Genomic DNA, 15,103 nt, shown 5'->3' with positions numbered 1-15,103 from the left:
TATATATATATATATATATATATATATATATATATATATATATATATATATAAAAATCTCCTTCTCACCCCCGGCGGGGGGGGTGGTATCCATGTCATCCTCAAGCTCGGGTCCTCTACCAGAGGCCTGGGAGTTTGAGGGTTCTGCGCAGTATCTTTGATGTTCCTAGGACTGCGCTCTTCTGGACTGAGGCTTCAGATGTTGTTCCTGGGATTTGCTGGAGCCACTCTCCCAGTTTGGGGGTTACTGCCCCAAGTGCCCCCACTACCACGGGGACCACGCAACCCTTGACCTTCCACATCCATTCCAGCTGCTCTTTCAACCCTTGATACTTCTCAAGTTTCTCATGTTCCTTCTTCCTGATGTTGGCGTCAGCTGGGATCGCCACATCTATCACCACCACCCTCTTCTGCTCTTTGTCCACCACCACTATGTCCGGTTGGTTAGCCAGGATCTGTTTGTCAGTCTGGAAGCTGAAGTCCCACAGAATCTTGGCCCTGTTGTTCTCAGCCACCTTCTGTGGTATGGCCCATTGGGACTTGGGTATTTCTATTCCATACTGGTTGCAGATGTTCCTGTATACTATCCCAGCCACTTGGTTGTGCCTCTCCATGTACGCTGATCCAGCTAGCATCTTACACCCTGCTACTATGTGCTGGACTGTTTCAGGAGCTTCTTTGCACAGTCTGCATCTTGGGTCTGATCTACTCTGGTAGAGCCTGGCCTCTATGGCTCTTGTGCTTATGGCCTGTTCTTGTGCTGCCATGATTAGTGCCTCTGTGCTGTCTGTCAGTCCTGCATTATCCAGCCACTGGTAGGATTTCTTGATATCAGCCACTTCCTCTATCTGACGGTGGTACATGCCATGTAGGGGTTTGTCTCTCCAGGTTGTCTGTTCCTCCTCCTCCTCTGCACTCTCATCAGGGTTCTGCTGCCTGAGACATTCACTTAGCAGTTCATCCTTTGGGGCCATCTTTCTGATGTATTCTCGGATTTTCGATGTTTCATCCTGGACCGTGGTCTTGACGCTCACTAGCCCTCGGCCTCCCTCTTTCCGCTTAGTGTATAGTCTCAGGGTGCTGGACTTGGGGTGGAACCCTCCATGCATGGTGAGGAGCTTTCTAGTCTTGATATCTGTGGCTTCTATCTCCTCCTTTGGCCAGTTTATGATACCAGCGGGGTATCTGATGACTGGTAGTGCGTACATGTTGATGGCTCGGACCTTGTTCTTACCATTCAGCTGACTTTTCAGGACCTGCCTTACTCTCTGGAGGTATTTGGCTGTGGTTGACTTCCTTGTGGCCTCTTCATGGTTTCCATTAGCCTGTGGGATGCCAAGGTACTTGTAGCTGTCTTGGATATCACCTATGTTGCCCTCTGGTAGGTCAATCCCTTCAGTCCGGATCATCTTGCCTCTCTTTGAGACCATCCGGCCACACTTGTCCAATCCGAATGACATCCCTATGTCATCGCTGTAGATCCGGGTGGTGTGGATCAGCGAGTCTATTTCTCGCTCGTTCCTGGCATACAGCTTGATGTCATCCATGTAGAGCAGGTGGCTGATTGTTGCCCCACTACGGAATCGGTACCCGTAGCCGCTCTTCGTGATGATCTGACTGAGGGGGTTCAGGCCTATGCAGAACAGCAGTGGTGATAGCGCATCTCCTTGGTATATGCCGCACTTGATGTTGACTTGGGCAATGGGTTTTGAGTTGGCCTCTAGGGTTGTCTTCCACATTTCCATTGAGTTCTGTATGAAGGTCCTTAGGTTCCTGTTGATCTTATACAGTTCCAGACATTCCAGTATCCATGTGTGTGGCATTGAGTCATAGGCTTTCTTGTAGTCAATCCAGGCAGTGCACAGGTTGGGTTTGTCTCTTCTTACAGTCTCGGGCGACTGTTCTATCTGTTAGGGTTTTGCTGGGATTCGAACCTGGTTCGTTGGTGTGATAATCCAGCAAACCCCCACTAGGCCACCAGGGGGATGACTCAAATGCAGAGGCGTGAGGCGGAAGTAGAAAAAGAATCAAAAGGTTTATTTAAACTATATACACTATATACAGGGCAAAACAAAAGACAAAAAAAAACCAAAGAGTATAATCCAAAAGAAAAGCAAAGTGCAAAAATTCAAAAGCTAAGAAGATCAAAAAACACAGTACAAAGGAAACTGGAGATAAACATAACAGCACAAAGACTCCGTGACAAGAGGACTGAACTCAGGGGTATAAATAGACAAACTAATTAAGGACACAGGTGAAGATAATTAGGCAATTAACACAAACACAAGACACAGGAACAGTGGCGGCCTCTAGAGGCCAAAATAAACACGACATGAAAAGGAAATAACAGCGGCCTCTAGAGGCCAAAACAGTCCTAGTCCTAACAGGACCCCCCCCTCTAGGAGCGTCTCCTGACGTTCCCAGGGCGATCCGGATGGGCTGAATGGAAGTCCCGACATAGTTCTTTATCAAGGACATCCCGAGCAGGAACCCAGCAGCGCTCCTCAGGACCATAGCCCTCCCAGTCCACCAGATATTGCAACCCGCCGCGGACCCGGCGGGAGTCAAGCAGGCGATTCACAGTGAACACAGTCTGCCCCTGGAAGATGCGGGGGGGTGGGGGGTTCCTAGGGGCAGGGGCATACGTAGACGTCAGTACGGGCCGTAACAGGGAAACATGGAAAGTGGGGTTGATCCTCAGAGTCCGGGGCAACTGGAGCCGGTAGGAGACAGGGTTCACCCTGCGCACCACCTTGAAGGGGCCAATGTAGCGAGGAGCAAGCTTGCGGTTCTCCACCCGCAGTGGAAGGTCCTTAGTGGACAGCCAAACACGCTGCCCAGGGCGGAAAGCGTGTGCAGGTCTTCTATGGCGGTTGGCCTGAGTCTGGTTGGTTCTGGAGGTCTGTATGAGGGTCTTCCTGACCTTGCTCCAGGTCTTGCGACACCGTCTCACATATTGGTTGACCGAGGGCACCCCCGCGTCCTCCTCCTGGTCCGGGAACAGAGGTGGCTGGAACCCGAATTGGCACTGGAATGGCGACAGCTTGGTGGCCGATGACTGCAGGGTGTTGTGGGCGTACTCCGCCCATGGCAGCCAGGTGCTCCACGATGTCGGGTTATCCATAGCCAGGCCTCGCAGGGTGGTTTCCAGGTCCTGGTTGAGCCTCTCCGTCTGACCATTGGACTGTGGGTGAAACCCAGAGGAGAGGCTGGCAGTGGCTCCGATGACCTTGCAGAACCCGTGCCACACTCGGGAGGAGAACTGGGGCCCTCGGTCTGAGACGATGTCCTGTGGAAGACCAAAGACTCGGAAGACATGATTAAACAAAAGTTTCGCAGTTTCAAGAGCAGAGGGGAGTTTGCACAGTGGTATGAAGCGGCAGGCCTTGGAGAATCTGTCAACTAAGACCAAAATGACCGTGTTACCTTGTGACTCAGGGAGACCCGTGATAAAGTCGACTGCCACGTGGGACCAGGGACGCCGGGGAATGGTCAGAGGATGCAGGAGACCCTGGGGACGCTGTCGTGGGTTCTTGGTTCTGGTGCAAACCTCACAGGACAGGACAAATGACCTTACTTCCTTCTCCATGTTAGGCCACCAGAAGCGTCTTTTCAGGAAGTCCAGGGTCCTCCGAGCTCCCGGGTGGGCGGTGAGAGGGGAAGAGTGACCCCACTGGAGAACCTTGGCCCGGGCTTGATGTGGGACGTACAAGAGGCCTGGTGGCCCCGTCCCAGGACCGGGGTCCTGGCGTTGGGCTCGTCGGACAGCCTCCTCAATACCCCAGCGGACAGGGGCCACAATCCGGGACACAGGGATAATAGGCCCGACTTCATTCTCCCTGTTAGTGGCAGAGAACAGTCTGGACAGTGCGTCAGGTTTGGTGTTCTTGGAGCCGGGGCGGTATGAGAGGGTGAAGTCAAACCGACTGAAAAACAGGGCCCACCTAGCCTGTCGAGGGTTCAGTCTCTTGGCTTGCTGGAGGTACTCCAGGTTCTTGTGGTCAGTCCAAACCAGGAATGGATGTTGTGCTCCCTCCAGCCAGTGCCTCCACTCCTCAAGGGCCAGTTTGACCGCTAGCAGTTCTCGATCCCCCACATCGTACCGGGACTCAGCAGGACTCAGGCGGTGGGAGAAGTAAGCGCAGGGGTGCAGCTTTCCTTCCGAACGTTGAGAGAGCACCGCGCCGACACCACTGTCCGAGGCGTCCACCTCCACGATGAATGGTTGGGAGGTGTCCGGGAGAACCAGAATGGGTGCCGTGCAGAAGCGGTCCTTGAGGTCTTTGAACGCCTTTTCTGCCTGAGGAGACCAGCCATAAGATCCACCTGTCCCTTTGGTGAGGTCTGACATGGGTGCTGCCACAGAACTGAAGTTCCTGATGAACTTGCGGTAGAAGTTAGCGAATCCTAAGAACCGCTGAACCTCCTTAACGGACTTGGGAGTAGGCCAATCCCGGACGGCCAGGGTCTTGGCAGGGTCCATTTGGAGTTGGCCTGTCCGTACAATAAATCCCAGAAAGGAGACCTCGGGAACATGAAATTCGCATTTCTGGGCCTTGGCGAACAGATTGTTCTGTAGCAGCCTCTGGAGAACCTGGCGGACATGGTGGCGGTGCTCCTGCACGGTCTTGGAAAAGATAAGGATGTCGTCGAGGTAGACAAAAACGTATAGGTTAATCATGTCCCTTAAGACGTCGTTGATTAGGGCCTGAAAAACAGCTGGTGCGTTGGTGAGTCCGAAGGGCATCACCTGGTATTCGTAGTGCCCAGACGGGGTGTTAAAGGCAGTCTTCCACTCGTCTCCCTGTCGGATACGGATGAGGTGGTATGCGTTCCGTAGGTCCAACTTGGTGAAGACGGTGGCGCCTTGGAGCAGGTCGAAAGCTGTGGACATCAGCGGAAGGGGATATCGGTTGCGCACAGTGATCTTATTCAGGCCCCTGTAATCAATACATGGTCGGAGCCCCCCATCCTTCTTGCCGACAAAGAAGAAGCCGGCTCCAGCAGGTGAAGTGGAGGGTCGAATAAACCCAGAGACCAGGGCATCTTTGAGGTATTCCTCCATGGCCTTGCGTTCTGGCTGAGAGAGTGAAAACAGTCTGCCACGAGGAGGGGTAGTCCCAGGGAGCAAGTCGATGGCACAGTCGTAGGCCCGGTGCGGAGGAAGAACGGCGGCCCTGCTCTTGCTGAATACCTCCTTGAGATCCCAGTACTCTGTGGGAACTTGAGATAACTCGGTGAGATCAGGGGGCTCGGCAGGAGACACAGGAGAGCTAGAGAGCAGACAAGAGGCATGGCATGCAGGGCCCCATTCCACAACCTGGCTTGTTACCCAGTCTATGCGAGGGTTGTGGCGAGTAAGCCAAGGAAGGCCTAGAATAACTGGGAACTCAGGTGAAGGAATCAGGTGCAGGGATATTTCTTCCTTGTGACCTTGAGACTGGAGGAAAACTGGAGAAGTAACTTGGGTGACTCTTCCATCACCTAACGCTTGGCCATCGAGGGCAGACACAGACAGTGGGACTTCAAGAGGTGCAGTCGGAATATTGATGCTTTGGGCGAAGTGAATATCCATAAAGTTCCCAGCCGCCCCTGAGTCTATCAAAGCTTGACAAGAGTGGACAGACTCACCCCAGGAGATGGAGACCGGGATGTAGATTCCTTGGCCAGGGAGTCCAGGAGAGAGGGTAGGCCCCGTCACAACCCTCCCTCGGCTGGACGGGGCGGTCCTTTTCCCAAGAGTTCGGGACATGATGCTCGGAAGTGACCAGGCTTGCCACAGTAGATGCAGCACTTGTCCCTCCTTCTGCGCTCCCTCTCAGATGCGGAGAGGCGAGTACGACCCACTTGCATGGGTTCTGGACAGTCACTGAAGGAGGTAGACGGTCTCCAGGTAGAGGTAGGGAGGCTGGGGGGGCTCAAGGCTTGGTGGCGTTCTCTCATCCTGTTGTCCAGACGAATAGCATGTGAGATGAGGGTTTCGAGGTCACTTGGGCATCCAATAGAGGCCAGACCGTCCTTGATGGGGTCAGACAGACCATGGTGGAAGGCTGACACCAGGGCAGTCTCGTTCCATCCACTTACTGCTGCGAGTGTTCGGAACGAGATGGCGTAATCTGCGACGCTTCCTCCTTGCCGGATGGACATGAGCTTTCGGGCTGCGTTGGTACTGATGTCTGCCTGATCGAAGACCCGAAGCATCTCTTCAGAAAACAGCTGGAAATCAAAGCACTCAGGTCCCTGTCTTTGCCAGATAGCAGTAGCCCAGGCTCGCGCCTTACCAGCTAATAAGGTGATCACAAAGGCAATCTTGCGGCGATCCGTAGTGTAGGTGGTAGGCTGAAGCTCAAAGGTGAGTTGACACTGGGTAAGGAACTCTCGGCACTCACTGTGCTTGCCGTCATACCTCTGTGGTGCAGGAAGGCTGGGTTCGCGAGGTGAAGAAGGCAGCATTGCAGGAGGCACTGGAGCAGGAGTGGGAGCTGGATCAGGAGCAGGAACTGGATCAGGAGCAGGAGATGCAGGCAGAGATGTCAGCTGTGCCAGGGTTTTCCCAATTTGCTGAAGCAGTTCCTCGTGGCGAGCGAGGGCCTCACGTTGGCTGGTGAGCGTACGTCCATGAGCGTCCATGGTCGCTCCGAAGCGTGTCAAAGCTGCCATAATTCCCTGAAGGTTGGCCGGGTAGACAGTTGAAGCAGCCTCTGCTGAGTCGGTCATGACGGAGTCTTTCTGTTAGGGTTTTGCTGGGATTCGAACCTGGTTCGTTGGTGTGATAATCCAGCAAACCCCCACTAGGCCACCAGGGGGATGACTCAAATGCAGAGGCGTGAGGCGGAAGTAGAAAAAGAATCAAAAGGTTTATTTAAACTATATACACTATATACAGGGCAAAACAAAAGACAAAAAAAACCAAAGAGTATAATCCAAAAGAAAAGCAAAGTGCAAAAATTCAAAAGCTAAGAAGATCAAAAAACACAGTACAAAGGAAACTGGAGATAAACATAACAGCACAAAGACTCCGTGACAAGAGGACTGAACTCAGGGGTATAAATAGACAAACTAATTAAGGACACAGGTGAAGATAATTAGGCAATTAACACAAACACAAGACACAGGAACAGTGGCGGCCTCTAGAGGCCAAAATAAACACGACATGAAAAGGAAATAACAGCGGCCTCTAGAGGCCAAAACAGTCCTAGTCCTAACACTATCGACCAGTAGCTGGTGCTTGGCTCCTCTGGTGTTACTGCCAATTCCTTTCTGTGCCTCGCTCATGTATTGAGCCACATGCTTACTCATTTTTGCCACAATGATGCCTGACAGGGCCTTCCATGTTGTGCAGAGACAGGTAATTGGCCAGTAGTTGGATGGGATGGGTCCCTTCTGGGGGTCCTTCATGATTAGGACTGTCCTGCCTTGGGTTAGCCATTCTGGGTGGGTCCCATCCCTCAGCAGCTGGTTCATCTGTGCTGCTAGGCGTTCATGGAGTGCAGTTAGCTTCTTCAGCCAGTACGTATGGATCATATCGGGGCCTGGTGCTGTCCAGCTCTTCATCTTTGACACTCTTTCTTGGACGTCTGCCATTGAGATGGTTACTGGTTCTTGTTCTGGGAGGTTGCTGTGGTCAGCTCTTAGGTCCACTAACCATTGGGCATCGGTGTTGTATGATGCCTTTCTTTCCCATATGTCTTTCCAGTATTTTTCCACCTCAGCTCTTGGTGGGTCTGGCCGGTTGTTGTCTCTTCTTCTTCCGCTTATCCGGGGCCGGGTCGCGGAGGCAGCAGTCTGAGCATGGAAGCCCAAACTTCCCTTTCCCCAGACACCTCGGCCAGCTCCTTGGGAAGAACACCAAGGCATTCCCAGGCCAGCCGAGAGACATAGTCCCTCCAGCATGTCCTGGGTCTTCCCCGGGGCCTCCTCACAGGGGGACATGCCTGGAACACCTCCCCAGGGAGGCAACCAGGAGGCATCCGAAAGAGATGCCCGAGCCACCTCAGCTGATTCCTCTTGATGTGGAGGAGCAGCAGCTCTACTCCGAGCTCCTCCCGAGTAACTGTACTTCTCACCCTATCTCTAAGGGAGTGCCCAGCCACCCTGCGAAGGAAACTCATTTCGGCCGCTTTTATCCGCGATCTTGTTCTTTCGGTCATTACCCAAAGCTCATGACCGTAGGTGAGAGTCGGAACATAGATCGACTGGTAAATCGAGAGCTTCGCCTTTTGGCTCAGCTCCTTCTTCACCATGACAGACCGGTAAAGTGACCGCATCACTGTGGAGGCCGCACCGATCCGCCTATCGATCTCATGCTCTATCCTTCCCTCACTCGTGAACAAGATCCCGAAGTACTTAAACTCCTCCACTTGAGGCAGAACTTCTCCACCAACCTGGAGAGGGCAAGCCACCCTTTTCCAGTCGAGAACCATGGCCTCGGACTTGGAGATGCTGATTCTCATCCCAGCCGCTTCACACTCGACTGCAAACCGCCTCAGTGCATGCTGAAGGTCCTGGTTTGCAGAAGCCAACAGGACAACATCATCTGCAAAAAGCAGAGATGAAATCCTGTGGTTCCCAAACAGGATTCCTTCCGGCCCCTGGCTGCGCCTAGAAATTCTGTCCATAAAAATTATGAACAGAACCAGTGACAAAGGGCAACCCTGCCAGAGTCCAACATGCACTGGGAACAGGTCTGACTTACTGCCGGCAATGTGAACCAGACTCCTGCTCCATTCGTACAGGGACCAGACAGCATACCTGTCAACTTTGAAGTTTGAAAAAAAGGGATATTTCCCAGATTTTTAACTCAAAATAAGGGAAAATTTCGGAAAGTCATACCCTTCACCAAAAGTGGGTGTGTAGTTGAACGGGGGGTAATTTTCTATCTAGTATTTGTGGTTTCCTGTACTCTGGTGCATGTTGGTGATAGCCAAGACCCAAACTCAATATGCTTATGGTTTATAGAGTGCATTTGTGAATAAACTATACATTTAATTTGCTTTCAGTGGTACCAGTTATTTCCCAAATTAAGGGCTAAAATACGTATCTTATGTTAAAATAAGAAAGGTCATTATATAACCAGTCGATAAATTCAATTCCATTGCAATTTATTATGGTTTTACCATAGTCATGGCCTCAGAACACTAGATAGATAGATAGATAGATAGATAGATAGATAGATAGATAGATAGATAGATAGATAGATAGATAGATAGAGTAATAAAGAGATAAAGAGTAATATAAGATATTAAACCAAGAGTGATTTAAAATGGGTAAGTTTCAGATAGAAAATAAAATAGACAATGAGTGGATAAAACAGTTAATACAACAATTAGTTTAAACTAGGCTATTTATGAGGTCTTAGCCAGGACATACTTAATGTAAACATGTGTAGCTTACCTTTGATTATTTGGGAGGCTTTCGTTTTCCCCATGGAAAATTTCTTTGCGATGGAAGAGTCTGGGAACATTCCAGCCACGCACTTGTTGAAATCATCAAAGAAAGAGATGCTAATGTTTTTCTTAGCTATTAATATCGCCATCTTCACCTCAGACCTAATCAGTGTTGCCAGATACTGCTGACGTTTTCCAGCCCAAAATATGTTCAAAACCCACCAAAATGCACTTGAAACCACCCAACTTGGGAGGGAAACTGCCCAATCTGGCAACACTGGACCTAATCACTTGTTCAGCCTCGCCTCCGGATGTAGTTATGTAATTACTGATGCCTGAGAGGGCGGGGATGTGAATTCATGGCCCGACTTCCTGCTGTAAACTCCTGTCAGAGGCGCATCATGAATTCTGGACCTACCAACTTTTTTATATTGTGAAAATATGGGACTTTTATATAATGTGAAAATATGGGATATTTTCGGGAAAATAAAAAAAAAACGGGAAGACAGTGGGAAATAAGTCAAAATAAGGGAGTTCCTGGGAAAAATGGGAGGGTTGACAGGTATGCCGGACAGCCCTTAGCAAAGGGCCCCGAACCCCATACTCCTGAAGCACCCCCCACAGAATACCACGAGGGACACAGTTGAATGTCTTCTCCAGATCCACAAAGCACATGTGGACTGGTTGGGCAAACTCCCATGAACCCTCGAGCACCCTATGAAGGGTATAGAGCTGGTCCAGTGTTCCACGACCAGGACGAAAACCGCATTGTTCCTCCTGGATCCGAGGTTCGACTATCAGCCGAATTCTCCTCTCCAGTACCCTGGAGTAAACCTTCCCTGGGAGGCTGAGAAGTGTGATTCCCCTATAATTGGAGCACACTCTCCGGTCCCCTTTCTTAAAAAGAGGGACCACCACCCCAGTCTGCCACTCCAGAGGCACTGTCCCCAACCGCCACACGATGTTGCAGAGGCGTGTCAGCCAAGACAGCCCCACAACATCCAGAGACTTGAGATACTCTGGGCGGATCTCATCCACCCCCGGTGCCTTGCCACCGAGGAGCTTGCTAACCACCTCAGTGACTTCAGCTTGGGTAATGGACGAGTCTGCCTCTGAGTCATCAGCCTCCGCTTCCTCAATGGAAGACGTGACTGTGGGATTGAGGAGATCCTCGAAGTATTCCTTCCACCGCCCGACAATGTCCCCAATTGAGGTCAACAGCTCCCCACCCACACTGTAAACAGTGTTGGCAGAGTACTGCTTCCCCCTCCTGAGGCACCGGAAGGTTTGCCAGAATTTCTTCGAGGCCGACCGATAGTCCTCCTCCATGGCCTCACCGAACTCCTCCCAGTTCCAAGTTTTTGCCTCCGCAACTACCCGAGCTGCGGCACGCCTGGTCTGACGATACCCGTCAGCTGCCTCAGGAGTCCCGGAGGCCAACATAGCCCGATAGGACTCCTTCTTCAGCTTGACGGCATCCCTTACTTTCGGTGTCCACCACCGGGTTCAGGGATTGCCGCCACGACAGGCACCGGAGACCTTGCGGCCACAGCTCCGAACAGCCATGTCTACAATGGAGGTAGAGAACATGGTCCACTCAGACTCAATGTCCCCCGCCTCCCTCGGAAGCTGGGAGAAGCTCTCCCGGAGGTGGGAGTTAAAGACCTCCCCGACAGAGTGCTCGGCCAGACGTTCCCAGCAGACCCTCACCATACGTTTGGGCCTGCCATATATATATTGCGAGAGAGAAAGAGAGAGAGAGAGAGTTTCCATTTGTTTGGGATGGACACAGTGTTAAGTTTGTGATGTAAGAGTTGTTTGTCAAACCTATTGGTATTACACATGCAGTTGTAAGTTATTCTTTTATTTTTTGATATTTTGGCTTGCAGTAAAGGACTTCAAACCATGTGTATTAGCATGTTGAAAATCATTGCATCACCAGAGTGGATAAAATGTAGGACTTGCAGTGTGTGGGGGTGGGGGGTGGGGGGTGTTTGCTTGGGGCAACCCTAAGGTGGCAACCCTAACTTTAGGGCTAAAGAGTAAATTTAAAGACATTCTGAAGCAATGAACATTGTACATAGTTTTCCCGAACTCACTTGCAAGAAGGATTCTAAAGAGCAACTTTGCTAAGAGCTTCTTTGCAATGCGCATCCTCAAGATAGGCATTAGTAGTTGCTAAAGGCATTCAAACTGAAGTTGATAAAGGCATTCTTAGCTGCTAAATCCAGTCAATGAGGTCACATGGCATGCCACATGTTTTTCTACAAAAAAAAACAATGAAATACAAAGTGTTAAAATATGTTAATATATCATCATTAAGCATAACATATAATGCTTATATATAATGCTAAATAATGTGGTAATTAATAATTTAAACTGTTTTACATTTTTGGACCATTCCATTTTTTATTTCAAATGTGTTTCTTAATGAAAGGAACAAATGTTCACACAAAAGAATGAGCAAATATTAAGCTAAATAATTAAGTAAGTGTTTTCCCTGTGCCTGCTCTTTGTATTGTTACCCAATCATGCAGTGATGATTATTTCAACTGTTATTTACAATGCCAATTTGGTAATGTTCTCCCGTATATAGTATATATGTGTTACAGGTGCAGAAATTTGTCTGATTTATGACACTAAATGAGATAATCAGTTGCCTAATGGAGATAAATTTGATTCAAATGTGGCGATATCAATGTGACATTAAGATATCCATATGTAATTCCATACATTCATGTTTTGTGTCTATTTATATGATAATTAACTTGATATACTTGCAATGTACAAGAAAAATAATTGAACACCGGCAGCAGGCTCACCACCATTGTCCATCCGTTGATTGTGTGAGTCCCTCAGAGGGGCATGCGCATTCTGTGTATTCGGCTGCGAGGAGATGCTTGCTGTGAAAGAGTGATCCAGGTCCATCGTAAGTTAAGAGTGAACTAAAGGACTACTTTGGCTGCAATGTTGTTTGGGAAAACCACGTTAGCTTAAAGGAGATACGCAGAGCCTTTATTTTAAAATAAATTTCTGAGTGGATAGTATCTCCATCCTTGAGTCTTGTATGTTGCATGAATGTGAATTTTAAAAAAACATATTTTTGAGAGTTAAAATTGACCGCAAAGTTGGCATTCGAGCTGCCCCGCTGAGCCAGCCAGCCCTGAGTGCGTGACATCACAGCAGGAACCGGTTTTAAGGCTGAGGCCTTTTACAGCTATAGACCAAAGTCATATTAATAAAAATTTATGGTGAAAGTAAGAAACACCGTTACCAGCTTGCTCAACTAAGACTGATTTGACTTCATTGATTGTGGGTTGACTCTCATTAAAACAGGATAGGTGTTATAACTTATGCAACATACATGTACATGCATGCATTTTCACTGTTAAAACGTAAAAGGCTAATGAAATAATCAGATGAACTGAGAATCACATTATGAAGCAAATTAAATAATCTTATACCGGTAACTTAAATGCACAATACAAGTTACATGTATTAATCTAATAATCGGGAAACCCAACCCAGTTCCCCAGCATGTCAAGTACTCCAACAGACAGAAAGTACAATTATTAATGTCTGTAACGTAATATATTTAATGTTTGTTTTACTTCCTGATTCGGACCTGTCAGGGAAAATCCTAAAAGGGTTGAATTTTACATGGTGATGCAAAGATATAAGGTTTATCTTCGAGTGATGAAAATATTTCATGAGTGAGCGCAGTGAAAAGCCTAAAAGTGTTGGTATGCTGTTTGTGTATGAGGAAGAACATTGTTTTTATTATCAGATTTATTTCCTGGAGCTCAGTATGTTAAGGACTTTACAATGTAAGGATATCAAGTTTAACATTCTTTTTTATTAGGTTTATTTCCTGGAACTCAGTATAAAATACATGTTCCAATGGTGCAGCACTTGATTTTTCTACTCAATCTTTGATACATCCAGCACCATGATGCTCTTTCTGAGGCTTACACTACTCACCCGTAAGTTTCTTCCGTGCTATTCCATATAAAATCCATGGGTGTGTTCAGCTAAATTGGACCTGCATCTTAACTGGAGATAACAATAAGCAATTACTCAAATTTATGTCTTTGAGTAATCTGTCTGTTTTGTGTTACAGTGCTTCTTGCAGCCCCTGACTTGCTTGTTTCTGGAGGTAATGTCTGAATGCAGTCACACATTTTAAATAGCTTAAAATAATACTGATTTATATAAGAGCCAAAGTCAATAATTCAGGTGGACTTGCAAATGATTTATACTTTCAGAGAATATGATTACCTGCTATGGTGATGTCCAGCGCCTCACTTGTGGTAAGTTTAAATGTCCTATATTTTCAGACAGAATATTTTAAGCCAATAATAATAATAGCTTTTTGGAAACATTATTACTACAAGAAACTAAATATTGCAAAACTATAAAAAAAAAAAAAAATTAGGATTTCTATGAAAAGGAGCAGGCTTCCGAGATGCCCTGCCAAAAATCAAGAGATATCCAGAGAGCATTACTTCTGTGGTCAGAAAAGAATGGCCAGACTTTTTGTTTGTTTGTTTGTTTGTTTGTTTGTTTGTTTGTTTGTTTGTTTGTTTGTTTGTTTTGTGTGTGTGTGTGTGTGTGTGTGTGTGTGTGTGTGTGTGTGTGTGTGTGTGTGTGTGTGTGTCTGTCTCTTCAGGTGCTGGACTGATAAAGGTGAAGTCTACTGTATATGGACGTACAGACAACAACACATGTAATGTTGGTCGGCCCCCTTCTCAGGTTGCTAAAACCGACTGTGCCTCAAAAATTTTCACTATTGCTGAAAGGTACAGTGTTATTTGGGTTATAACGTGTCAAACACAAGGCCCATGGGTTAGTTTGCTGATTAGTTTCACTTAGCCCACATGAACTTGGAAAAAATAATCGTGAAATGGCCCGTAGCATACGTGTTGTAGAATATCCTGGAGACAAGTTATCACTGACGTCATAGAAGCAATAATCATGTTGTTTCCTCCCCAGCTTCTCTTTCCTCTGTCTCTTGAACTTAATAAGACAGAAAATCCAGCTTGATGTGTAAAACAGCACAACCTATTCTGCCCTTTACTGACTGACACAGGAGACTCCTTCCATAAATGTTAAATAAAATGTCTCCTTCCACAAAACCTTACCATATCCACAATTACTTAATTTTGTTTCTTGAATAATTCATTTATTATTAGTCATAGAATATTGCAGATATTTTGTATTAGATATAGACCTAATGTTGCAGTCTGTTATTTATTTCACATTCTGAAGACACAACACCATAACCCTGGTGAGATCATTTGGTCTGTTAACCTCAAACAGATGCAATGGACTAAGAGAGTGTGAGCTGAAGACAAATTTACTTGCCAACCCTGACCCATGTTATGGAACCTACAAGTACTACAACACCACTTATGACTGTATCAATGGCCGTAAGTAGTGCATGATGTAGAGGTGTGTTGGAATCTGTTAAGACAATTTTGGAATTGACATCTAAATACAGAACATTTACAACTGACACACTGATACTGAGCTCATACTCGTGGCAAACTGCAGCTATCAATTTTTGTTTGTATTTATAGCTTTGTAATAATTTCATAATAATCTCCCATGGTTTATTGCCATACCAGTTGATCATAACATTGCATGCACTTTGCTTTTATCTCCTTCCTCTAGAGTTTGTTGTGATCTGTGAGCATGGCTACAGCACACTAGACTGTG

The 15,103-nt window shown here is 47.6% G+C and overlaps 1 protein-coding gene across 1 annotated transcript in view; it reads left to right on the top strand.

The window, feature by feature from the left end:
* LOC132893498 (uncharacterized) overlaps positions 1-15,103 on the top strand; it is a 103,881-nt gene that overhangs the window by 86,653 nt on the left and 2,125 nt on the right. The window contains exons 23-28 of the mRNA XM_060932694.1: positions 13,303-13,368; positions 13,506-13,541; positions 13,651-13,695; positions 14,055-14,184; positions 14,705-14,814; positions 15,059-15,103. Of these exons, the coding sequence (XP_060788677.1) occupies positions 13,303-13,368; positions 13,506-13,541; positions 13,651-13,695; positions 14,055-14,184; positions 14,705-14,814; positions 15,059-15,103 (432 nt within the window). The remainder of the gene's footprint in view (positions 1-13,302; positions 13,369-13,505; positions 13,542-13,650; positions 13,696-14,054; positions 14,185-14,704; positions 14,815-15,058) is intronic.

This window comes from Neoarius graeffei, chromosome 10, assembly GCF_027579695.1.
Source record: "Neoarius graeffei isolate fNeoGra1 chromosome 10, fNeoGra1.pri, whole genome shotgun sequence".
Classification (NCBI taxonomy): Eukaryota; Metazoa; Chordata; class Actinopteri; order Siluriformes; family Ariidae; genus Neoarius; species Neoarius graeffei.
The sequence above is the reverse complement of the archived record's forward strand: the minus strand, read 5'-3'. Positions and strand labels throughout refer to the sequence as shown.